This window comes from Erpetoichthys calabaricus, chromosome 1 (genome assembly GCF_900747795.2).
Source record: "Erpetoichthys calabaricus chromosome 1, fErpCal1.3, whole genome shotgun sequence".
Lineage (NCBI taxonomy): Eukaryota > Metazoa > Chordata > Cladistia > Polypteriformes > Polypteridae > Erpetoichthys > Erpetoichthys calabaricus.
The window spans coordinates 40833821-40860225 of NC_041394.2; the positions used below are offsets into that span (position 1 = coordinate 40833821).

At 38.5% G+C, this 26405-nt stretch overlaps 2 protein-coding genes across 3 annotated transcripts in view; both read left to right on the forward strand.

The window, feature by feature from the left end:
- The window catches only part of vamp8 (vesicle-associated membrane protein 8 (endobrevin)), a 37912-nt gene extending 11716 nt beyond the window's left edge, over positions 1 to 26196 (forward strand). The window contains exons 2-3 of one of the 2 annotated variants that reach the window (XM_051928886.1): positions 4798 to 4956; positions 23924 to 26196. In XM_051928886.1, coding sequence (XP_051784846.1) covers positions 4798 to 4956; positions 23924 to 24067 — 303 coding nt within the window. In that variant the 3' untranslated portion in view covers positions 24068 to 26196. Of the gene's footprint in view, positions 1 to 4797; positions 4957 to 9590; positions 10918 to 23923 lie in introns of those variants that run through there. The other variant, XM_028798460.2, reaches the window with a different exon arrangement.
- Positions 1 to 26405, forward strand: part of fam136a (family with sequence similarity 136 member A) — a 429951-nt gene that overhangs the window by 334961 nt on the left and 68585 nt on the right. The gene's annotated exons all lie outside the window — the stretch shown is intronic.

Genomic DNA, 26405 nt, shown 5'->3' on the forward strand with positions numbered 1-26405 from the left:
AAATAAGAGGTAATAGTAAAGCATTAATCATTTACCTAGAGCACGGTTGGGCAGATTCAGTCCTGGAGGGCAGCAGTGGTTGCAGGTTTGTGTTCCAACCCAGTTGCTTAATTAAAAAACGATCCTTGTCCATTATTTAATTTCATGGCTTGCTAGTGCTTTAACTCTGCCATGTCAAGTCATTCTCATATCTTAGATTTTTTTTTTCCTTTCTAAGGATATCATCCAAATAATTTGAAGTCTAAAAGTTATTCCCAGTGTTTTCACCTTTTTTCTCTCCACTTTCCTTCCAAGTATTTAATTAAACCCAATAGTGCATGTTAAATACACACAGGTGTAAATGGAAACAAGCTAAATGGAGAAATGCTGGATTCTTTTGTCAATTGCATCTTATTGCTAATAAGGAGCAATTAAAAACCAAGAATACAGCTGTTTAAGACTAAAATAAGCAATAAGGGTTCAAAATCTTAATGAGCGAGATGACTAAAGTGAAGCAGAAGTGTTACTTGAGCAATAAGTGCATCTTATTAAGCAATTGGGTTGGAACAAAAACCTGAAGCCACTGTGGCCCTCCAGGACTGAATCTGCCCACCCCTGACCTAGAGGAATTCAAAGAAGTGTAGAAAGTAAAGGGAGGCAGTGTAGTGGATTAAAGGGATGACCCACTTACTGTCGATACCTTAAGGCTAGTTGGTGTACAAGTAGAGATACATTAGAGACGCCCATCTTTTGCTAAACCAATGTTACATTAGTTTCTTGTTGGCGATGTTAGACGTAATGACCATTGCAAGATGACTTTCCAGCACAACTTCACATTTTCAAAGTGTTGTGAACTCCCCTTTTTTTTTTTTTTTTTTGTGACCTCAAGATGGAGCCAGAGCTGTACAGAAGGTTTACAGAAAAGGTTTATAATTATGAGATCTGCAATTTTTCCCTGCACCCCCCCCCTTCATTCTGTCATTGTACATAAAATACATGACATCAGATATGCAACCCTCTCTTCTGTTTGTGAGATCCAGAAAAACTGCATTCCATATTCCTTTGTGATGCATTATACATGTATTGTAGTTCTGAGTGGGCATTCCTTGGTTGTCCACTTTAATTCACAAAGAGCCAGCCCTAACGACTAAAGGCAAAATCAAAATAGTTTGTTGTGTTTTTTTTGGTTTTTTTTTGGTGGTGGTAAGGCAACTGAGGACTAGTTGGGAGTGAAACACTTGGTCTGTCCAATTTGTCAGCCATGACAGTTTGCAACAACTGCCTCTGACTCTAAGATTAGGTGAATGAATTTCTTTGGCTGAAACTATCTGGAAAAGTTGTGCAATATGACATGGTCTTTAGCCTTCATGTCACATTCCTTGCTTAAGGTACTGGACTCCAGTATTTTAGTTGTTTGACAGTAATGTGAGTAATAATAAGAAATGTGATCAGTATTTGGAGGTCACTCATTCCAGGTTTTCTGGAGCTTGTGAGGCAGAAGCATTAACCACTGTATCACCCTTATAGGTATACTTTACTGAAACATTGGTGGTATATTTAGGGATGATTCCAGCCATCGACTTCATCCTGCCAGGTGGCTTTCACATGTTTAATAAAATGAATGGAAAACTTGGGGAGCATGATTTAATATTTTTTGAATAAAGGTTTGTTTGCCTAGTATTTTCTGCTTTCTATATCCGTCTTGTTTAATACATTCTCTCTCTCTCTCTCTCTCATCTACTTTTTTTTTTCCTCCTCTCTGCACCATAAGTTTTATGGATGGTGTGTGTGTGTGTGTGTGTCTGTCTGTCTTTCATTTGTTTCTTTTCTTGTAGCTTTCTCTCTGACATCTTGTAAAACACTCTATTTATATTGCACATTCTCATACAAAAATATCTGCTGGGTGACTTGGCCTTCAAGTGAATGCTTAGCAATATCCAAGCATTACTCAATGTGTTTAAGTGAAATGTTCACTCCATTGCTGAAACATACCATGCTGTTCACTTCTGTTATCTTATTGCCATTCTTGGATCTACTCAAAAAAAAAAAAAAAAAAAAAAAAAATTCCTGTTTGCCTTCTAGGCCTTCATTATCCTGATGCTCTGATCTAGTATGGGTAGACGCAGGGATGACATCCTCAGTTCCTAAAGTGCCCCAGTGGCTGTTTTTGTGTTTTTTATTGGTGCTCTTTTTCTGCTGTGTCAGGAGCTTCTAATAATTTTCATTATAAAGTATTTTGTGAGATGTTACAGATTGCAACCATTAGTCCTCCAACCACCATTTTTTCTTTCTAAATTGTTTCTCTGATTTAAATATCTTGTGATGAACACATACAGGTGGATTTTTTTTTTTTTTGGATATTTTGTGCCATTTATAGTAAATGTATTAACGGCAGACTGACTTCAAATGTAAACCTTGGGATTGTTGTGTTTTTTTGGATGACTGAAATGACCGCCAAACTATAGGACTGACGGAAATGAGCACACAGACATCATACTGGAAATAGCCGAAGCATATTTAGAGATGCTTAATAGATGTCAGTCTGTCCATCTAATCAGAGGTTAAATTTTATGGAGAAAGTAAAGTCTTGGGTTTTAAATTCTTTTTACTTGGTGCTTATTGAAGAAATACATTTAGTTTTATTTATAGATCAGTTTTCACAAAGAGAACCTATAGGACAGCAGAATTAAACTTGGACTGTTTGACCTGTTTTTTTTTTTTTTGTTTTTTTTTATTGGATTACACAATGGAGCAATACATTTTTCTTCCCTCTTTGCTACTGTTTTTAGAAGTAGGGCTCACCTATTTTCAAACATGTAACTTGGGAAGAAAAGTGTTGTGCCAGGGAACATGCCAGCCCCACAGTCCACATGATGGGAAGGACCAGCAAAGCCAGGCAGTTTAGACCTCTAGTAGAAAACATTATTGGGAGAACCAGTCTTAATTAAAAATGAATGTGTCCATGACATGCTGGCATACTAAATACAGTATAACTGGTTCTTGCATTGGGGCTTCAGGTCCCTATCCTTACAAGTCTGGTCTGGAGAAAAGTAAAATCAGAAGAGTGAATTATGCTTTATTGAATGTGCAGATTTTATACATTTTAAGGACAAAGTTCAACTTGGAGTAGATGATAAAACTGTGAAGGGGAAATTCTTGGTGGATGTCTAGCATTATTGTAATGAAATGTTAATTCTGTTTAATGTAGTGGACTCTTAACAGATGGACACTGACTGTTTTGTGTTAAATGCTTAAATACCACCCCCCCCACATTACTAAATGTGTTTTCTGGGGCTCCTCTCAAGTGGCAGTGCTCAAAGCAGCTACATCACGGCTCCAGAGAACTACCACAGGTTTAGATCTTCTCTCTGTGCAGTTTGCATGCTTTCGCAGGATATTCCTGCATCTTCTGGCATCAGAAAGGCTATTCAAATTTGGACAGGTATGAAAGTGCAAATATGTGTGCAAGGAATTCTTTCTAGAATGGACTCTGTGTTCTACAAATTTCTGCTATGACACACTCCCACTAACCCTATAAAAAGCTCCTTCACAACTTGTCTGGGAACATCTGTAATTCTGTAAATACTAAAGATGTGAGGAAGAAACAATCGGGTCACAACTGCAAACCTTTAAATTCTGTGACCGGAGTCATTGTTTCATTGTTTTTCAAGCTTGTGGTGATGTAAGTTTTGTTACTTAAAACAGGTAGCAAACGTTTCAGCTCAAGCTATATTATCTTTCTGAACAGGTTAGCATTGCGATGCCTGAAGGAAGGGTTTGTATGCAATTGTTGAAAAGAAACCCTTTTTTTATAGTCTGATACCTCTGAATCCTATTGTGAAAGTCCCATCCCTTGGGGGTGAGGTAAGATGGCGCAGGCTTGCTTCCTGACAGCACACAATACTCGGTGGTTTTTCTTGTCTGACGACAAGTTTGTACTGTTATCAGATCAGATGTTTCTGTGCTTTCATTTTGTGAAGGCCAAGGTTTGCAATTAACTACACACGCTGGACTAGATAATGTGACTTCAAATACATGGCTGCTAGCTTGGAGATTTTATTCGGTGTATTTGGGCTTTCAGCACTTTTTTGGAGTTAAGCCTGCTTCATTGGAGGTGTTTTAGTACAACAATAAAGTAATGCACAGCACTGAGAAGATTGAGCTTTTTTCCCCCCCATCTGAAGAAGGTAGTTACAAATGTTATTTTCAGGATGTTGTAGCAATTTAACGTTAAAGGGGAAAAGGAACAGGATGAGCCAAAAATGGTTATGTTGCAAGTACCTCTGTTGTCTTGACAGATGTCTTTTTAAACTTGCATAATAAATTTTTAAATTACAGAATATTATACATTTAGCTTTAGAGCCACAAAGAAAGTAAGGCCCCTCATTTAATGCGGTGCCTTTTTGTAGTGCGCCTAACCTCAGAGTTTTCATTCAAAACGGGCAATGTATAGCACAGACTAGACTACTATATTGTTTACTAAACCGATTTAATTGACTGCTGTTTTCAGCCTGCTATTGTTGTAGTTCTCTTGTAAATTTTGTAAAGAAATGGAGTAAATCTGAAGTTTTTTTTTTTTATTCTGTTTAATAATTTTAAAATTCACTGCATCATGAGGCATGTTACATTTTAATTGTGTGCTTAGTACCCTTTGTCTCATCGTTCCTGATTTTAGTGTTAGAATGTAAAAATATTTAACATTGTTTAGTATACTTTTGCTATACAGTAAGAAAATGGATAATTTCATTTTTCCTTCAGTTAACTCTACAGAATTCGTGTATGCAACCATTAAGCATCCTTTATTTTATGTCTATGCAGGAAGAAGGCATGGCAACAGGAGACCCAGACAAGGTCCAAACCCTCCAGAGCCAGGTTGAAGGGGTCAAGAACATCATGACCCAGAATGTAGACCGCATTTTGGCTCGTGGAGAGAAGCTGGATGATCTGATGAACAAGACAGAGGACCTGCAATCTAGTGTGAGTACGTTTTTTAGAAATTTTGGCCAGTACCTAAGAAGGTGTCTTGGAAGTCACAGGGCTCAAAGCTGGGAACTGTTAATGTTGAGAAATGGTTGCTGTGTCTAGATTCTGTGCTCCAGAGTGTGTTTTATTTGCACCCAGTAACAACTTTCTCATTTAAAGTGTGTGTGTGTATCTCTAGAAAGTATTGGTGTGACGATGATGTGGGTTCTGCTCCATGCTCCCATCTGGCTTCTGGGGAGCTCTCGAACCTGACACAGTCGGTAATGTCTTCACTGTCTAGATCATCAGTGACATCAACGAAGCAAAGGGATGGTGCAAAAAGTGCAGAGTGCTTTTATTTAAAAGCAAAACCAAAAACTGTCCAAATAAATAACTGCAGTATCTCAAATAGTACTTAAATAAGTAATCCATTAAAACAGGCGAACTGTGGAGGTTAAAATCAAATAAATCCTTTTTAACACAAGGTTAAAACAATGGCTGGAAGCAGTCCTGTCTTAAAACTCCGGTGCCTTTGTTCTACTAGTGGCTGCCCTACTTCTCCCATATGGGCCCTGCAACAGAGGAGTCGCCCTACCAGAAAATGCAGCTCCCTCATATTCAGGTCTGGTAGCCTTCCGATCCCCAGCTACGGAAGGCTCCAGTCGGACCGAGACTTGGGTTCCCTCCCCAGCAGCCAGGCTGCTCGTGCTGGGGCTCAACACGCCCAAGGCCTCCTCGACAGCAAGTCCTCTCCTCTGCTGGTCACTCCAGCTCCTCAAAACTTCTCAGCTGGGGCAACCACTTCAATCTGCCCAAGCCAAGTTGGCCAAAAACTCCACTAAGGCTCTAATATCGGCTTCATTCACCCTTCGAGCCTGCTCTCGCTCACACACCGGCATTCTCCTTCCTGCTGCCGCCTTCTCCCTTAACCTCCATTCCCGTTCTTTCCTTTTTTTTTCTCACTTCTTCTTCGCCTTGTGCTTCTACCATATATTATGGGGATGTGGATCAGGTGTGGCGATTTAACAGCTCCAGGTTTCAATCACGGATGCGCCTGGGAACCACTCCGGCCACACTACCACACCCCCTCTTTTTGTTTCCCCCACGGTGTAGTAATGAAATCAAAAGGAAGAATAAATACTTAAAAGGAAAAAAAGCAATGTAGCATTATAGTATCAATCAAAAGTGGTAAAATGATATTTTGTAAGCAGGTTATAGGAGTGCAGAGCTTACTTACTGAATGAACAGGACCACATTGATGCATTGTGCATTACTTTTCTAACAGCACTGTGAAGTGGTGAATTCCACCATATATGTAAATTGACGTTGAGGAGCAGAGCACACTCATTTTCTCTGGTCATTTACATTGACAATGCAGTAAAGCATTTCAAATGTAAAAATGAGTTTACATATTGGGCTCACTCATGCAGTAACACTGGGTGATTCAAAATGGCTTTAGCTGAGAGGTCCTTGTTATACAGGAATTCAAAACCGTTGCAGTACTACCACCTATGTCAGTATATATTGATATATCCGTTATCTCATTATTTACCTGAAAAACATGATGGCACATTTGCAATATTACAGGAAATTGTGAAGGAGGTCGATACTACTTCACAACTCTGTATGTATAAATCATGAAAGAATCCTTTTGTAGGAACTAGCTTAACATAAAGGTGACCAAATAATCTAGTGTGGTCTTAGCCATACAGGCACATGATTAAACAACCAGACAAAATTCAATAGAACATCCAAGGTGCTCAGGAGGAAAATTTATGCCCATATGCAAAATTTGAAAAAGATCCATTTAACTGATTATGTAGACACAAAATAAATTAAAATATAGATAGATACTTTATTAATCCCGATGGGAAATTCACAATATAATCATTAGTCTGCCAAGAGCTGACCATCTTCTCAACTCAAAGTAACCAAAGGATATTTAAAGATGACTCCCTGTTTAAGATTAGTCTCAAAATGTCAATAGGTAATATCTGATTCAGTGCTGGTGGTCAAAAAGGGATTGAGTTTACGTGATCAAGAATTTTTTGTTTGCCACTTTGGTGTAGATCAATATTGGTTATATAACAGCAATATCAAAATGTCATGTAGATATGAATTTCAGTAGTTTTACTGTTAATTCAAAAAGCAGTGTGCGTGTGCTTAGTTTATGAATTTACCTAAGAACCTTGGATTCCTCTCCCCAATTTCTCTCTAAGTCAGTCTATGCACGTCACCTACTTTGCATATGTTATTTGTTTCCAGGTTTACACAGTTTGACTCTTTATACAGTGTGAGCTTTGATCAAATTTAATGTTGACAAACATCCCATGAGGGATTTAGAATGCAGATTTTAAACCCCAGTTTTTAGACAACTAATTTATGGGGGAGTAAAGTTAGCATCTCCAGAATCAAGTACTGATGTCTGCATTTTATATCATCTCTCAGACATTAAACAAGTGTTAAAACATACAGAGCATTTCCCACTGATTTTGTTTAATACCAGCTTAACAAAGTTTAAAAAAAAAATTTACTTTAGTCACAAACTGTTATACAATGATATCTGTGTAGTTAGTTTGTATTAAAGTTTAGTTGGTCTTTTAACTTTTCACATTCTGAAGAAAAGGCAGCAGATAAGACGATGGCTATGAAAGCTTTGCATTTCTAGAGATCCACAAAGAATAGGGGACTTAAACACCCTTCCTTGAGGATTGAAAACTTACTTGAAACTTGCATGTTTAGCACTCCATTTGTATAATTTAAAGTAATTTCTAGTTGTACATGTTTATTTCTCAGACAAAATAAAAACAATGTTTAATAAACCTGGAATCGCCTAGTACTCTTAGTTCCTTCCTATATTTTTAGTCAAATGCTGCAAGTGAGAACCAATGATTTGCTCCAACCTCCAGAGAAAAGCACAACAGGGCCCTAAATTATAGACAGGTGAATTTAAAAGAATGAAAAATTTGATTTTAGGAAGTCTCCTTGCAATATAAATAACTGCCATGAGAATCCTTTGACGTTTTAAAGCAGTCTTTGGATTACAGTCAATCGTGCAATACACAGCTCCCCCATGTCTCTTTTGTTGTGAAAAAAAAAAAAAAAAATTTTTTTTAAATTTTCCAAGTTGTATGTCTCCACCCTAACGACCCAAGTCAAAATTTAAACTTGTGGTTTTTGTGACAAATTGCAGAACACTATGACTAAGTCGTTGAGGATGGCACACTATATGACTGGCAGTCACAGGTGCAAGTCACAACTATCCATGATGTAAAGTGTAAGTTACACAGATTGATGCCAGCTTTAGTTGAACCAAAACTTACTCTTGGAAGTGTATATGGCAGGAATGATTTAGGCAAATGTGGAAGTCTGTAAATAAGATTTGCCATTTTGTGTTAATCTGCTGAAGCATATTAAGCAGTGTTCTTGTTTAAATCCAAGGTTATATTTTTAAGTCTGCACGGCATATTACTGGCACATGCACACCTCTGTTTGATCCGTATACTAAAAACCTCTTCAGAAAGGTAGACGGTATTATTAAAGTCTATGGCCATCCTGCAGATTACCATTTTTTCCTTCTGCGTTCAGAAATGGTGGTTAGTACTCGCATCAGTAAATGTGGGACCTTTTTTATTTACAAGTAATAAGGCTACTTGGTTTCTGCTCACAGCTGAGTTTATTGAGAAATATTGTTTTTATTTAATGAATGACATATACATTGTACTTCTGTCACTCTATAGGAAAGTTTTTGTATATATTAAAAAATTAAAAACCTATGTGCACATGACAACTTTTTAATTGGGACAAAAAAAATACTGATTAATAACAGAACATATTTTCAACTCAACCCTGGGGTGTGTTTCTACTGAAGGAGAGAAAAATGTTAAACAAGTTCTGGATTCCTAGTGCAGTCCCATCTTTGCCAAAATATTTTGTATGTGTGAAATTTAAACCTTGTGAAATACACACTAACTTTTCATTTGTGTAAATTCAGAGATGTCCACCATTGTGCTCAATTTTAAATAATGAATAGATGCCTCATTGAGAAATTTTATTGGATTGAATGCTGGTGGCCCAATATGGTCTGTGATACTGGTGCTTCGGTTGTGTCAACCTGCACAAGGAATGCTGCCTAATTTGAAACATGCAATACTGTAAGGTACTCAGTGTTTTTTGTTGTGGCATTTTAATACATGTCAGGAACACATGATTATCATTACTACTGTTTACACTGAGTTATTAATAGCTTGACAGTGGTAAGCGTGTACCTTGTTGCTTCATGAAGTCTGGGATTTGTGATATCATCCAACTTTTGGGCTTCTTCCAAGTGTTGTCAGGTATGGATTTTTGTGGCTAAATGTGGTTGACATGTCCTAGTAAATGTTGCTGAATGCTGGACATACCAGTCTTTGCTTTCTATAGGGCAATTGAAATAACCTGGTTTACCAAATCCCTAGTAACTCAAGTACTTGAGCTTGCATAACCCACTATAAGGATGACCCTCCAATTATAAGGCATTGCTCCACAAGTTCTAGCAGGGTGGTAACCTTCAATTCCTTATTTTTGTGTCTATGCTTTGTCAAACAGCTAACATTTCTCTAACTCCTCTCCTGTTTTTTTTTTTTTTTTGCGTCTCTTTGTTGCTACAGTCTGAGCACTTCAAGACAACGGCTAAGAAAGTATCACGAAAATACTGGTGGAAGAATGTCAAGATGATTGTGCTGATCTGTGTGATTGTGGCCATCATCCTCACGCTGATCATCCTTTTGGCAACCGGTGTCATCCACAGCTAGAAGCCCAAAGAATGTTCAGCTTTGGACTCCATGCCAGCAATTTGTATATCTGAACTCTAACCTTTCTGAAACTGGAGAAGGTTCATCTCCTGTACTGTGCACTCCATTTGTAATCCTGGCTACCTACTGCTTTCCCATGTGTCCCAAGTTGGTGGCTCATTTCACTTCCACACAAAATGCTTAGCTGCTCTTTACTATACATTTAGAGGCCCTGTTTTTATTCCGTCATGAAGGTACACGCTTGTTTGATATTCTGCTCCAATGGGTTTTGGTGGGCAGGAACGTTTTTGTTTTGGTTGAGCTGTATATTACGTGGGTGTTGGGCTCACAAGCCTTGAAATGAGTGCCACCTTATTTAAATGGCTCTTCTTCTTCATAGTGTTAGCTTTTCATCTGCAGGGTTTGCACAAACTTAATTTTCAGTTGTTTTAAATGGTTCTTAATTTAAATGAAGCTTGCACTTTTTATTCTTTTTCTATCTATGTCTCTGTATGTGCCTCTTCCATTTGAAATTGTTCCCTTGATACTTAAATAGGACAATTTATTATTTAATGTTTCTTTTAACCATGAACCAGTGCATTCGGTACACTGAGACCCCTTTTAAGTCTAGTGTAGTTAACACTTTCGAAATGATAAACGCCAAACGGAAGTTTCATGACTAATATGGGTGCTGCCATGGTGTTCATTTCCTACTGGCATGATAGGTGAGGCTTTCACCAGTCAGTTGGCTTAATTAGAAATGGCCATTTTAACTTTTTTTTTTTTTTTCTTTTTTTGGAAGAAACTTCAAACTAAAGCTGTCATCAGTGTGTTTCCTTTCTTTACTTGTGTTTTAGTATGCACATTTGTCTTAACAATGCTATGATATGCTGGAGTGCAGTGTTTAGTAATTTGTTTGCTATATTTTTTCCAGGTTTTCAGAGAGGTCCTTTTTTCTTCTCTTCCTTTCCAGCTTGAGCAGTTGGCAATAGTATCCAGGTTTACTAATGGTCAAATTCCTTTTTTCTGATACTGCTGTTTTCTTTTCATAACCATGTATGTATAAATACACATCATGCCTAAACATTTGTATGATGTGAATAAAAGTGAACAAACTTTTTTCCAGCATATGAGCATTAAGAGCAACCATCAGTCCTTGTGAAAAAAGTTAACTGCAGCTTTTTCCAGATTTGCAGCTTTTTTTTTTTTGTTTTTGTTTTTTTTTTGTTTAAAAAAAAAACTTAATATTTTTGGCAAATCTGTTAGGGCCAGTTTTTATAAACACTCTAAATGAAGGTCATCTGTAAATGTATATTTATATATGTATATTTTTATGTCAACCCTGTGGCGCTCTGTGTTTTGGTACCTGATTCAGGGGCATCTTACACATGGATATTCCCTGCATCGCTAATTTCTTATCTTTTTTTGTTAATGCTGATTTAAAAATCAAAGTGGGATAAGTCAATCAAATGACACTATAGCTCCCTGCACCATTCCATCCATCTAATGTTCTTTTTGTCTTTTATGTGTTGGGAATGTTATGCATTTTAACCAATCTTACTTATATATTGTAGGTAGCGACTTATTTACAATGTCTAAGATGAGAAAATATATTTTGTCTCCTCTTTGCTAACTGTATAAACTATTATAATACAGGCAAAACGAGTGGTGTTGTCATAGCAACTGTGGCACAAACATTTGGCAGCAGAGTTTTCACTTGTATGCTTTAGCACTCTTTGAAATGTAGATACTAATATATACACTTTGTCTAAAAATTACTGTTCAGTAAATGTTTGGAAGCTGATTTTTTTTTTTCTTTAAAATATAGAATATTAGTGTAAATTACGCTGTCGCTTCCTCCAATATTTGTTCAGTTGTGGATTTAGATGAAGCACCACACACTATTGTAATCACACTTTGGTAAAGTGCAGGCCTTGTGTCATGGAAATGCTGCCCATGACTTTCGTTGCTAAGATCTTGATGACCAGTTTGCCAGCGGAGCAGTGAGTTGCCTTGAAGCCGATATCCTAGCATTGTGATGTTTTGTATGTTTCCTCCTCCTCCTCCTCCTGTTTTGATGGTTTGTTGCTGCATTTAACACTGTGGTACTTATTATTTACTGTAGCTCATTTAAAAATATAAAATTGAATAAAATAAGTTATTGTGTGAGGGTTTTATTGAATCGCTGGCATCTGTCTTTTGGGAAGGTAGGTGGTAAACAGACAATCGCCTAACTCCTGATATGACACACTTTCTTTAAAACTGGCTTCAACTGCAATATTTGAATGACCTACATGCCTCAACTTTTTTTTTTTTTTAAACATTACTGCTGCTGCTTAAATATTTCTGTATCTTGCCATCCATCCATTTTCCGAGTTTGAATGTTCCTTCTTGCAGGAACCACTGACAGCTGGGCATTCATGAATGCCATTCCTGTTTAGTGGAGAGGGATTACCTAATGTATACATCTCTGGGGTCCACAAGGAACTTGTGGAGAATTATAGATCCACATATATGGTGATTGAGCCTGGATAACAGACTGGTGAGGGAGTAGTGCTAACTTCTAAGTTACCATCATTTAGTACTTTGGAATTCTTGTAGCTATTTATATTTTTTCCAGAAAATAAAAACGGAGATTATAGTACAATCATCCCTCCTCCAGCGCGGGGGTTGCGTTCCAGAGCCACCCGCGAAATAAAATCCGCGAAGTAGAAACCATATGTTTATATGGTTATTTTTATATTGTCATGCTTGGGTCACAGATTTGCGTAGAAACACAGGAGGTTGTAGAGAGACAGGAACGTTATTCAAACACTGCAAACAAACATTTGTCTCTTTTTCAAAAGTTTAAACTGTACTCCATGACAAGACAGAGATGACAGTTCAGCCTCACAATTAAAAGAATGCAAACATATCTTCCTCTTCAAAGGAGCAAACAAATCAATAGGGCTGTTTGGCTTTTAAGTATGCGAAGCACCGCGGCACAAAGCTGTTGAAGGCGGCAGCTCACACCCCCTCCGTCAGGAGCAGAGAGAGAGAGAGAGACAGATAAAAAAATCAATACATGCCCTTCGTGCTTTTAAGTATGCGAAGCACCATTCAGCATGTCGTTTCAGGAAGCAGCTGCACAAAAGATAGCAACGTGAAGATAATCTTTCAGCATTTTTAGATGAGCGTCCGTATCGTCTAGGTGTGTGAACAGCCCCCCTGCTCAATCCCCCTACGTCAGGATCAGAGAAAGTCAGCGCAAGAGGCAGAGAAAAGTAAGCTGGGTAGCTTCTCGGCCATCTGCCAATAGCGTCCCTTGTATGAAATCAACTGGGCAAACCAACTGAGGAAGCATGTACCAGAAATTAAAAGACCCATTGTCCTCAGAAACCCGCGAAGCAGCGAAAAATCTGCGATATATATTTAGTGAAGCCGCGAAAGGCGAAGCGTGATATAGCGAGGGATTACTGTAGTATAATGTCCCAACAAATATAGTACAGGAAAACTGCTCCACATACAGACACAGAATGGAAATCAAGATGAGCATACATAATAAAATATATACAGTATATATATTAACTGCTTAATATTTATCAAAACATATCCGCAAGCTTAGTTTTAGAATTTCTTCATTGACTCTAAAACACAAACTGGGAAATTAACAGCTCACTTAAGTAGGCTAGAAGTCCAAATAAAAACCGAAGCTACACAAGCTAGAAAAACTACAAAAATCTGTAGTTCCAGGGGGGTATTTTCCGTACGTCGCTTAAATCATCCGAGATCAGATGCCTCATCTTGGATGAGTTAATGCCAGTGAAACTCATCCGGGATAAGTCGGTTTTTCAGATGCAGCTGTGTAGATTAGTTTAGCTGGATCTAATCATCTGAGATGAATGTGCACGCCTGTACTGATTGAAAAGCCCATATATATTGAGTCTAGAAAACATGATCAGCAAGTCTTTGATAGGCTGTATCAAAATGACGAAAGAACGGGCGCATTTTTTTTTCCACACAAGCGGAGCAGGACGTTTTATTCGAAGGACATGAAGCATTTCAAGATTTAATATGCACAAAGGCTAACACTGTAAAAGCAGCCCAAACCAGAAAAGACGGCTGGCAAAAAGAGGCCGACAAATTAAATGCGTGTGCACTGTACTTACTGAAAGCAGCGTTTCATTTCCTATGTGTCAGATTAATATGTCATAATTCCAGATCAAACATGAGCACAAAGAGAACACGGGAACAGGTTAAAGTACGAGAATATACTTCAAACTGGTAAATATTGGTATATAACTATATTTAAAGAATTGTTGACATAAAGAATCATATGTAATGAATTATTATATAATGTAAAGAACATTAATTTTAAAGCTAATAAGGCAGACAAGCAAAAAACAGGTGGAGGTCCACGCGGTCCCTGCAGAAGAGTTGGCTCTCCAGCAAAGTGCCCATCGCCCTGTTTCTGAGGGCATTCCAGGGGGAAGCTCCTCCTCAGAACCAGTGGCAGGATGCAGTGGTCACTTCATTTCAGGTAAAGGATGGTCATTGCATATATTTGTCCTCAATGTGTGCCATAGGTATGTTCCATATAGCCCTTTTTTGGGTTAGTTGCAGAGAATGTCATATCCCTAGAACCTGTGTCTGACCGACGAGATATTGACGAAGGTCAAATATTTGATGAAGACGCTGTCTGATTATTCATCAGGAGGAGAGGTACATTTTCCAAATAATGTTTGATCAAACTCCACTGTGATCAGTCCCATGTGCCCCAATCACATTTGGAAATCCTGGGTAATGAGAATGTTAGGCTGATTGTGAGATTCTTTATGGAACTGTGAGTGTTTTTGCCTGTGTATTACCTACCTGCAATGGCATGAAATGCCTCTTTTATTGTCTGCACATGCAGGTGTCCAGGAAACACTATGAAAGCCCGAAGGAAATATTTCAGAGCCAAACAGACTTTACGAAGTGCCTGGCAAACTGCACTTTTAGATAGATTTTCCGCATCGCCGACAGTATATAAAAAAAGTGCCGCTTGCTAAAAACCTCAAAGCAATGCATACTGTCTGTGTGATTGTGAGAGCCCGAGTTTGACTTCGAATATAAGGTCCTAATAAATTTTTGAGATACAATATTCCCTCTTGGCTAAAGTGGTAGCTTTCGAAAAGAGTTTCCTCCGGGACCAATAAATGATCTTGGCGATCGCGCAAACCCCTCTCTATATGAAATTCTCTTCTTATAATTTGCGTACTGATATCAATTGGTCACTCATTCATAAATGGTGAACTCATGACTGAATGAATTCCACACACGGACACTGATTAAGTGTGTGAGCTAATCCTTGTTTACATAGAACAGGTTTGAGGATTTGGATGTGTTGCAATGACAACACTTCTAGCAAGAGTTTCAAAAAACCGACAGATCCTGGATCATGCCAAATCGTCAACAATTACATCCGGCTAAACATATGAACATATGCAGTGACCATCCTTTACCTGAAATGAAGTGACTACTGCATCCTGCCACTGGTTCTGGGTAAGAGCTTCCTCCTGGAATGCCCTCAGAAACAGGGCAATGGTCATTTTGCTGGTTAGCCAACTCTTCTGCAGGGGTTAGGTCTGGACCTTGTGGACCTCCACCTGTTTTTTGCTTGTCTGCCTTCTTATTAGCTTTAAAAATTAGTGTTTTTTTATATTATATATGATTATTTATGTCAACAATTCTTTAAATAGTTATATATACCAATATTTACCAGTTTGAAGTATATTCTTGTACTTCACTTTAACCTTTTCCCATGTTCTCCTTGTGCTCACGTTTGATCTGGAATTATGACATTAAATAATAATTAATCTGACACATAGGAAATGAAACGCTGCATTCAATAAGTACAATGCACACTACTTAGCGTTTAATTCATCGGCCACTTTTTGCCAGCGGTCTTTTCTGGTTTGGGCTGCTATTGCAGTGTTACCCCTTGTGCATATTAAATCTTGAAATGCTTCATGTCCTTCAAATAAAACGTCCTGCTCCGCTTGTGTGGAAAAAAAATGCGCCCGTTCATTCGTCATTTTGTTGCAGCCTATCAAAGACTTGCTGATCATGTTTTCTAGACTCCATATATATATGGGCTTTTCAATCACTGCGGGCGCACGCATTCATCTCAGATGATTAGATCCAGCTAGACTAATCTACTACACCACTGCGTTTGAAAAACCGACTTATCCCGGCATTAACTCATCCAAGGTGAGGCATCTGATCTCAGATGATTTAAGCGACGTATGGAAAATACACCCCTGGAATGGTTGATTCACATAAAGTTGCAAACAGTTACAAAGTAATTTCAAAGAGTTTCGATATTCATCAGTCCACAGTTAGACAAATTGTGTATAAATGGGGATGATTTAGTCTGTTGCTACCCTCCCTAGAAATGGGTGCCCAGCCAAAATACTTGATAGGCACAATGCAGAATGTCCAATGAAGTAAAAAGAACCCCAAGTAATGGCTAAAACCTTAACATTAACATCTCTGTTCATGAATAAACCAAACACAAAACATTGAACAGGTATGGAAACTGCGGTTCTAAAACCTTTCGCATGCCTGGGGATTGCCGATGACCACCCTGATACTTCACAATGTAGTTGGGATAACATTGGTAAAATGTTTTGTATACTGATGAAATTAATATTAAATTGTTTGGGAAGTAGCAGTAGCACTAGTTGTACATATGACATAAAAAGGACTCTGCCCGGCAATATGAAAACATCATCCCAATGGTGAAGTATAGTGGCAGGAGCATCATGAGGGCTACTTTGGTGACTGAAGTCCTGGACACCTTGCTGTCATCAAGGGGAATGTGAATGTGCAAACTGATGAAGGTATCTGACAGGATGGCTGTCCAACAGCTGAAGCTCAGTAAATGTTGGGTGGTGTAGCATGATAATGGCCCTAAACATACAAGCATATCTACAATGATTTAAAAAAAAATGTCTGCCTTTTGAAGTGGCAGTCAGAGCCCAGGCCTTAACCTAAAAGACAAGCTGTGGAATGACCTCAAGAGGGTCACTTACACCAGACATCCTAAGAATATGACTGAGCTAAACCAGCTCTGCAAGGAAGAATGTTCCAAAGTTCCTCCTAAACACTACACAGGTCTGATCCACAGCTAACAGAAGTACTTCTTAGAGGTTATTTTTGCCAAGAGGTTCAACCAGTTATTAAATTCAAGGGTTCGCTTGCTTTTACCACAACACACTAAATATTTGACGGATGTGTTCAATAAAGACATGAAAGATTCCTACTGTGTGTTATTGGCATAAGCATGTTGTGTTTGTCAATACTTGTGACTTAGATGTAGATCAGATCACATTTTATGACTAATTAATACAGAAAAACATAATTCGTAGAGGTTCACATTCTTTTTCTTGCCACTGCACAAAATGGTCAGTATGTAGTGGAGCAAAAATAATTTGTGACTGTCTGGACACAAGAGACAGAGAGCAGTCCAACAAGTAGAATGCTGTAGCTGTTCATGACACTGAACTACAAATAAAAATGTACAGGACCGTTCATATTTGGGGGACGTGGGAGATGAGTGGTTAAAAACCTTGACATTTCTTATTTGGTTTGTATGCAAGTTCAATAAATGGAAACACTGAAGTTGTCAAAAACTTGCTTTTTAGGCCTTGATTGATACCAGTGACCAGCACAATGGCCATCATTTTCTTGTAGCCATTGGGATTTGCTTTATGTTCTTTATTTTAATTAAGGGTTAGCAGTTCAGATATCATTGGGTGTAACATTAATGGAAGCAGTAGTAAGAAGGCTTTTTTATTATAGTTTTTTGTATTTCAGGAGGAACAGATGGAGCAATGCTTTATATAAAAACTAGCTGTGCTACCTGTCTAAGACAGGTTTAAATCTTAGACAGGTAGCATATGTGCATATGTCTCTGTTATATGGCATTTGGTATGGACTTTGTAAAAACAATGTCAGTGTTTGTGATGTGTCATCTGTTAGAATGACAAATTAATGCATTTTATGACTAAAAATGTTAGTGATATGCCATCTTTTGGAATGACAGAGACATAGCAACCAGATGGACACACAGACACTTATCCTTTTATTAAGATGGAAAACAGTGTAGGATGGGCCTGACCATCAAAGAGTGACTTTTTTTTATTATCACCTGGACCAATTATAATAAGCATATAATTAATACAATATAATTCACTTTAATCACACTTCAACTTTAAAATTAAGTTTATAGTTTTATTTTTAAGTCCACACAGGCTATTACTGACACACACCTCCCACAGGTTCGCACACTACAAACATCTTTACAAAGGCAGACTATTAATGTGACTGTGACTTGGGCTCGGAATGCTACGTAATTATGGTTAAGCCTGAGTGACACTCAGTGTGACGTGCAGTGATCCACCTTACAGTGTTAAACCACACTGACTCTCAGGAACGTACTCTGCTGCTATCTAGTGGATAAAATTACATTATGCTGCAAAAAATCAGGAATACTTCTAGGTATTTTCCCACTCTTAGGTAACTCATGAACATTCATGAGTGGGGTGTAACCTTCAACTAAAACACAATATCATGTAAACAAGACGCTGTAATGCCATTAGCTGAAACAAGCAATAGTAATAACAATGTGAATCGGTTATCAGAGGTTAACACAGATAGTTAAACTGATACATGCAGCACTGTATGACGAGTGGCCATGGTATACCTGTTGACTCTGGTCGCCAGAAGGTTCACCGTGGTGCAAGCAAGTGTGTGGCAAAAAGGCAAAATAAATGCAATCACGTGTAAGGACAAGAAACATGTAAGTTCTGTTCACAATGTAGTAACTGTCGTTCATGCCAGGGAAAATGTAGAGGTCACTAAGCCTTGTGCAGTGGTAGCCAACAATAAAAAAAGGGGACCATCAATCGTGTGGATCGGGCACTGACTTTGTACCCTATTATGCACAAGCAACAAAAAAAAAATATAAGAAATGTGCTTAAGGAAACACACTTCTATGATCCCAAATACAACACTGAGCTGTGTGTTGGTTAAAACATGTCACATGAAGGACAGCTACTAAATCTGCATCAGGACTGCACTGGACACTCATCATAGCTTTCCTAAGTATTTATGTTGATACAGGCAATTTGACATTTATGTTTCTATTAAGGCGGCACGGTGGTAGCACTGCTGCCTCGCAGTAAGGAGACCTGGGTTCGCTTCCCGGGTCCTCCCTGCATGGAGTTTGTATGTTTGACCCATGTCTGCGTGGGTTTCCTCCGGGTACTCCGGTTTCCTCCCAAAGTCCAAAGACATGCAGGTTAGGTGCGTTGGCGATCCGAAATTGTCCCCAGTGTGTGCTTGGTGTGTGGGTGTGTGTGCTCTGCGGTGGGCTGCCACCCTGGCCGGGGTTTGATTCCTGCCTTGCGCCCTGTGTTGGCTGGGATTGGCTCCAGCAGACCCCCGTAACCCTGTAGTTAGGATATAGAGGGTTGGATAATGGATGGATGGATGTTTCTATTACACATAATAACATTTTTTATTGTTGAAAAAAATGTAATGTTTTGACTAATTTTTCTGGGGTAAACATAACACTAAGGAGTCACATACTGGCCACCCTACACGTTTACATTTTTTTCCCTTTTCCATTCAGGACTGTTGATTAGCACTCACCCCAGTACATTTTTTTATTCACATGTTATGAGGCTTGTTGGTAGCTGCACGCACCATCAACGGCATGTGTGTTTCTTGTGATACAGTACATCCGGAAAGTATTCACAGCGCATCACTTTTTCCACATTTTGTTATGTTACAGCCTTATTCCAAAATGGATAAAATTCATTTTTTTCCTCAGAATTCTACACGCAACACCCCATAATGACAATGTGAAAAAAGTTTACTTGAGATTTTTGCAAATTTATTAAAAATAAAAAAATTGAGAAAGCACATGTACATAAGTGTTCACAGCCTTTGCCATGAAGCTCAAAATTGAGCTCAGGTGCATCCTGTTTCCCCTGATCATCCTTGAGATGTTTCTGCAGCTTAATTGGAGTCCACCTGTGGTAAATTCAGTTGATTGGACATGATTTGGAAAGGCACACACCTGTCTATATAAGGTCCCACAGTTGACAGTTCATGTCAGAGCACAAACTAAGCATGAAGTCAAAGGAATTGTCTGTAGACCTCCAAGACAGGATTGTCTCGGGGCACAAATCTGGGGAAGGTTACAGAAAAATTTCTGCTGCTTTGAAGGTCCCAATGAGCACAGTGGCCTCCATCATCCATAAGCGGAAGAAGTTCGAAACCACCAGGACTCTTCCTAGAGCTGGCCGGCCATCTAAACTGAGCGATCGGGGGAGAAGGGCCTTAGTCAGGGAGGTGACCAAGAACCCGATGGTCACTCTGTCAGAGCTCCAGAGGTCCTCTGTGGAAAGAGGAGAACCTTCCAGAAGGACAACCATCTCTGCCGCAATCCACCAATCAGGCCTGTATGGTAGAGTGGCCAGACAGAAGCCACTCCTTAGTAAAAGGCATATGGCAGCCCGCCTGGAGTTTGCCAAAAGGCACCTGAAGGACTCTCAGACCATGAGAAAGAAAATTCTCTGGTCTGATGAGACAAAGATTGAACTCTTTGGTGTGAATGCCAGGCGCCCCGTTTGGAGGAAACCAGGCACCGCTCATCACCAGGCTAATACCATCCCTACAGTGAAGCATGGTGGTGGCAGCATCATGCTGTGGAGATGTTTTTCAGTGGCAGGGACTCGGAGACTAGTCAGGATAAAGGGAAAGATGACTGCAGCAATGTACAGAGACATCCTGGATGAAAACCTGCTCCAGAGTGCTCTTGACCTCAGACTGGGGCAACGATTCATCTTTCAGCAGGACAATGACCCTAAGCACACAGCCAAGATATCAAAGGAGTGGCTTCAGGACAACTCTGTGAATGTCCTTGAGTGGCCCAGCCAGAGCCCAGACTTGAATCCGATTGAACATCTCTGGAGAGATCTTAAAATGGCTGTGCACCGACACTTCCCATCCAACCTGATGGAGCTTGAGAGGTGCTTCAAAGAGGAATGGGCGAAACTGGCCAAGGATAGGTGTGCCAAGCTTGTGGCATCATATTCAAAAAGACTTGAGGCTGTAATTGCTGCCAAAGGTGCATCGACAAAGTATTGAGCAAAGGCTGTGAATACTTATGTACATGTGATTTCTCAGTTTTTTATTTTTAATAAATTTGCAAAAACCTCAAGTAAACTTTTTTCACGTTGTCATTATGGGGTGTTGTGTGTAGAATTCTGAGGAAAAAAATGAATTTAATCCATTTTGGAATAAGGCTGTAACATAACAAAATGTGGAAAAAGTGATGCGCTGTGAATACTTTCCGGATGCACTGTATAATGTAAATGATATACTGTCTGTTTTATGGTGTCATATGCATTGTCTGTTCACTGTCACTAGTCAGTGGGAAGCAAGTGAAAATGTCATTATACTGCTTACACCTGACAAATTTAAACTTTGAACTTATTCTTCTTATTTTTTTTAATCAGTGCATGATTTCAGCAAATTTACAAAATGTTAGTAACTGGGATTAGTTGTAGCAAACTGCAGTTGAGTGTTTCCCTTTTTTAAGAACTATATACAGTATCTCACAAAAGTGAGTACATCCCTCACATTTTTAAAATATTTTATTATAGCTTTTCATGGGACAACACTGAAGATATGACACTTTGATACAATGTAAAGTAGTCAGTATACAGCTTGTATAACAGTGTAAATTTGCTGTCCCTTCAAAATAACTCAACACACAGCCATTAATGTCTAAACTGCTGGCAACAAAAGTAAGTAAACCGTAGTTTTATACAAGCTGTACACTGACTACTTAACATTGTATCAAAGTGTCATATCTTCAGTGTTGTCCCATGAAAAGATATAATAAAATATTTAAAAAATGTGAGGGGTGTACTAACTTTTGTTAGATACTGTAAGTGCACAAAAGTGAGCCAAAGATGACGTATGCTCAAATAATTGTGTATGTATTAGGAACAGGATGAAATTATAGATAAACTGTGGCATCCACCTTGGATTCTAAATACAAAAACATAAAACTCCAGAACATATTTTAAAATTTCAGTTTAGTGTTTATCACCATGCTGATTCATCTGCTCATGGATTACACAGATGCAGACTGCTACCTCGCTTCCTGCCTCACCTCTTAATGCTGACTGATACTGAGTGACCCCAGACATACTGTACAAAAGTTCTTATAGAGAGAACTGATGTTCAGTTTGTTGATTTTTCTGCCTATGGATAATATCTAGAAATGAACTTAGAAAAATGTACTTTCAGCTCATTCCTAGTATGTGTCAGTAATAAAGGAAATTATAGCAAAAGTTCAGGAGGCCTAAAGCAACCCCATCGTCACACAATACCTGTTTGTGTGTGTGAGTTCATCTTTTAAAAATGCAAACGCAGTACTTCTAAAATAATGAGTAATAGCCACATGTTCCACCCCATTTTCAATTCATCCCTGGGATTTGTCTCTACTGATGGAAAGGACAGAAAAAAATGTTAAACAAGTGTGTGTATGTGTGTGTAAAATGCACACTAATGCCACTGCTGTGTAAGTTCAACATTTTCTAATATTGTGCTTGATTCAAATAATGACTGAGAATTGAATGCTGGTGGCCCAATATGGTCAGTGTGAGTGACTAATTCCTCAAGTTATTTCAACCAGCACGAGAAATGCTGGCTAACTTGTAACATGCAGAGATGTAGATTGCTGTAGCTCTTTCACTGGCATTCCAATAAATGTCAGAAACACATGGCATTTATTGTTCCTATTACACTAAGTGTTTAACAGCTTAGTAGAGATAAGTGATACCAGCCTTAATTGCTGCCTCCATGAGTTTGGGATTTGTAAAATCATCCAATTTTGGGTTTTTTTCCAAGTATTGTGAGGTTCTGATTTTTGTGATTAAATCTGGCCGACTTGTCCTAGTGAATGTTGCTGAACATGTCAATCTTTTCTTCCTACAGGGCAATTAAAATAACATGGTTGACCAAATAATGTCTAGCAACTTAAATACTTTTAGCGAGTATAACCCACTGTTTTGTCTTGGTAGAGTAATATATTACTCTACTTTCCCCTTTTGTATTATTAATATGTAGCCTTTGTCAGAATGCCTCAAATCTCCCAGACTTACCACTGTTTATAAGGTATTATAGTATATAACTTCTCCCCACCTTCCCTCCTACATCTATAACCTCAGGCAATTAGGTGTAGTAAAAGACAAGCAGGAGTTAAGTTACAATTTAAACAATGTATTATTGATAATATTCATAAATAATAACAATATGCAGTGTACAAGTGAATACTGGCAACCATACAACCTGATAAATGCTAATGTGTAGTTTCAGGCAGCACACAGACTTGTTAGTTACTTAAAATGCCTCTAGTTAAGCATCATTTTGTGGTCAGCTTTCTTCAGAACAGGCCACATGCCTGTCTCAGTATGGCTGCCGAGCTGTGCTCTTCATTGTGTTGTCTTTTTCAGTTCATGGTGTGTGTGAGCTGCTACTTCATCAGTTGGTAAGAGAAAGAGTGTGAGGTAAGCAAGCAAATATATAGATTCTCTGTCCAACCCCTAGAGCCAATAGGACGTCATGGTACTTAAAGGCTTCTGATACAAGCCAAGTCCAAACAGCCATACTTCAGACCAATGGGGGAATAGAACACCTTCACACCTACCCTCAAAACCATATGTTAAGTTAAAGCTTAACAGTTATGCAACCTGGCTTTCCTGCGGGGGGTTGACTGAGAGACTTTAGCAGCAAAACACTTGCCAAACTGGTTTGAAGCACGTCCCCCAAATCCTGTCATAAAATTCAGAGACTCAGTCCTGATGTGGGGAAGGGGTTCTTACACCATCAAACCATTGCTGTTATTATCACTAATGTAACACTATTATTACATTGCTTTGCCTAAGTTACAAATAAAGACATACAAAATATTAATCAAGTTATATGCAAAATCTCACATCACAACACCCACTTTAAAGGTGATTCTCCAAGTATAAGACATTGCTCCATAAGTTCTACCAGGGTGGTAATGTTTACTTCTTCATTTTTGTATCTACGCTATTTCAAATATTTAACATTTCTCTAACTCATCTCCTATTTTCTTGTGTCTCTCTTTGTTGCTGCAGTCTAATACCTTCAGGAAATCGGCTGAGAAAGTATCACGCAAATACTGGTGGAAGAATGTCAAGATGATTGTGCTGATCTGTGTAATTGTGGCCATCATCCTCATATTGATCATCCTTTTCGCAACAGGTGTCATCCACACTTAGAAATCCAAAGAGACTCTATTCCAGAAGCTTGTGTATTTGAACTTCTACCTCTTTGAACCTGAAGATCCATCTCCTGTACTATGCTCTCCTCCATTTGTAAATCTGGCTACCTACTGTTTTCCCATGTCCCAAGTTGGTGGCTCACTTTCACACAAAATGCTTAGCTGCTCTCTGCTGTACATTTAGAGGCTTTGACTTTTATTCCATCATTAAGGTACATCACTTGATTGATATTCTGCTCCACTGAGTTTCAGTGGTTGAGTTGTGTATTACATGGACATGGGGCTCAAGAGCCTTGAAATGAATGCTACCTTATTTAAACAGCTCTTCTTCCTATTGCTAGCTTTCCATCTGCAGTGTTTCACAAACTTAATTTCCGCTTGTTTTAAAGATTTTTCATTTAAATGAAGGTTGCACTGTTTATTATTTCCCTCTCATCCATTTGTAATGTGGTATACCGCAATATTAAACTATATTTAGTACACTGAGATGCCCTAAGTTAACACTTTCAAAATGATACACGCCAACAGGGAAGCTGTATGACTATTGTGGGTGCTCCCATGGTGTTCACTTCCTATTGATCTGATAGGAGAGGCTTTTACGAGTAGTCAGTTGGCTTACTTAGCCATGTTAGGCTAGAACATGTGCCAGTGTAGCTCTAGGCCATGTTAACAGTATTCTTTTTCAGAAGAAAGTTAAACTAGAACTGTCATCTGTGTGTTTCATTTCTTTAGTTATGTTTTAGCATGCACATTTGCCTTAACAGCGTTTTGATCTGCTGGCTCAGCAGGAGTGCAGAGTTTAGTAATTTATTTTTGCTTCACTTTTCCAGTTTTTCAGAGAGCACCCTTTTCTTGCACATCTTTAGACTTTTTGTTTTAATCTGGGCAAACGCCAATACTTTCCAGGTTTACACGTGGTCAGATTTCTTTCTGATTAGCTTTTTTTGTTAACATAACCACATGTATGTATAAATACACACATGTGCACACATCATACCTTAATATTGTATGATATGAATGTGAAATGAAGATGAAGAAACATAAACAAATTTTCCAGCATGAGCATTAAGAGCAACCATCAGTTTGTGTGAAAAAAAGTTATAACCGCACTTGTGCTTTTGCCAGATTTGCAGCGTTTTTTGGTACAATTCCAAATAAATCTGTGTGGGACAGTTTTTGTGAAAACTCCAATGACGGGCAGCTGTAAATGTACTTTTATTATTGCATACATGTATGTTTTTATCTCAACGTTGTAGCCATTTTCAAAAAATGTTTACTGTGGTGCTCTGTGTTTTTGACCTGATTCACGGGAGCTTGCACAAGGGTGCTCCCTGCATCTGTGATTATTCTTTTGTTAATTATCACTGATTTAAACATCAAAATGGGGTAAAGTCAATCAACTGAAACTATAGTGCCTTGCACCACTCCACCCATCTAATATTTGACTTTTTTATATGTATTGGGAATGTTGAATATTTTTACCAGTGTTACTTATTAATATACATTTAAACGTTATAGATTATACATTATGCCATTATCTTAAATTAGCTAAGATGAGAAAATGTATTTGTCTCCAACGTGCTAACTGCATAAACTATTACAATACAGGCAAAAAAACCATCCTGGTGTCATTGTGGCAAGTGCTCATCACAGTAACACAACTGGTGCACTTTATTACAGTTGGTGTTCATTTAAACCATTTGGTGGCCTCCCAGTTAAAGCAGGGTGTCACTTAAAAGCTAATTGATGTTTATATTGGCCTAAATGACTGTTCAGTAAATGTTTGGAAGCTAAAGTGGTACTTTTCATTATGTTTTGATTGATTTTTCTTGGAAATAATGGGAGTGTTTAAAGATATTGTGTTATAAAGCCATTGCTTCCTCCACTGTTTATCCAGTTGTGGATTATACAAAGCAGCACTCACAACTGTGATCAAACTTTACTTTGTGTTGCTGAGATCTTGATGGCCAGTCTGTTATGGGACTACAAAGCTGATGCCCTGACAGTGTGACATTTTGTACACTTCCTCTTCCTACTCCTCCTGTACAGTTTCTGCATTAAATTGTGTGGTTCACTTAAACTTTACTGTAGCTTGTTTAAAGTAAATAAAACAACAAAATTATAAAATTGTGCGAGTTATTATTGAACCACTGCTGTCTTATTAACCTGGTATCCATCAACATCTTTTGGGATGGTGGGGAAGTGTTACTGTTCATCCCATAATGCAGACTGGACATAAGCAGAACACTGAAAGATCCTGAACTGGATTCCTGTTTGGTAAGCAGACAAGACTCTTTGTCACATCTAACTAACAGCTGCTTCCATACGTGGACAGA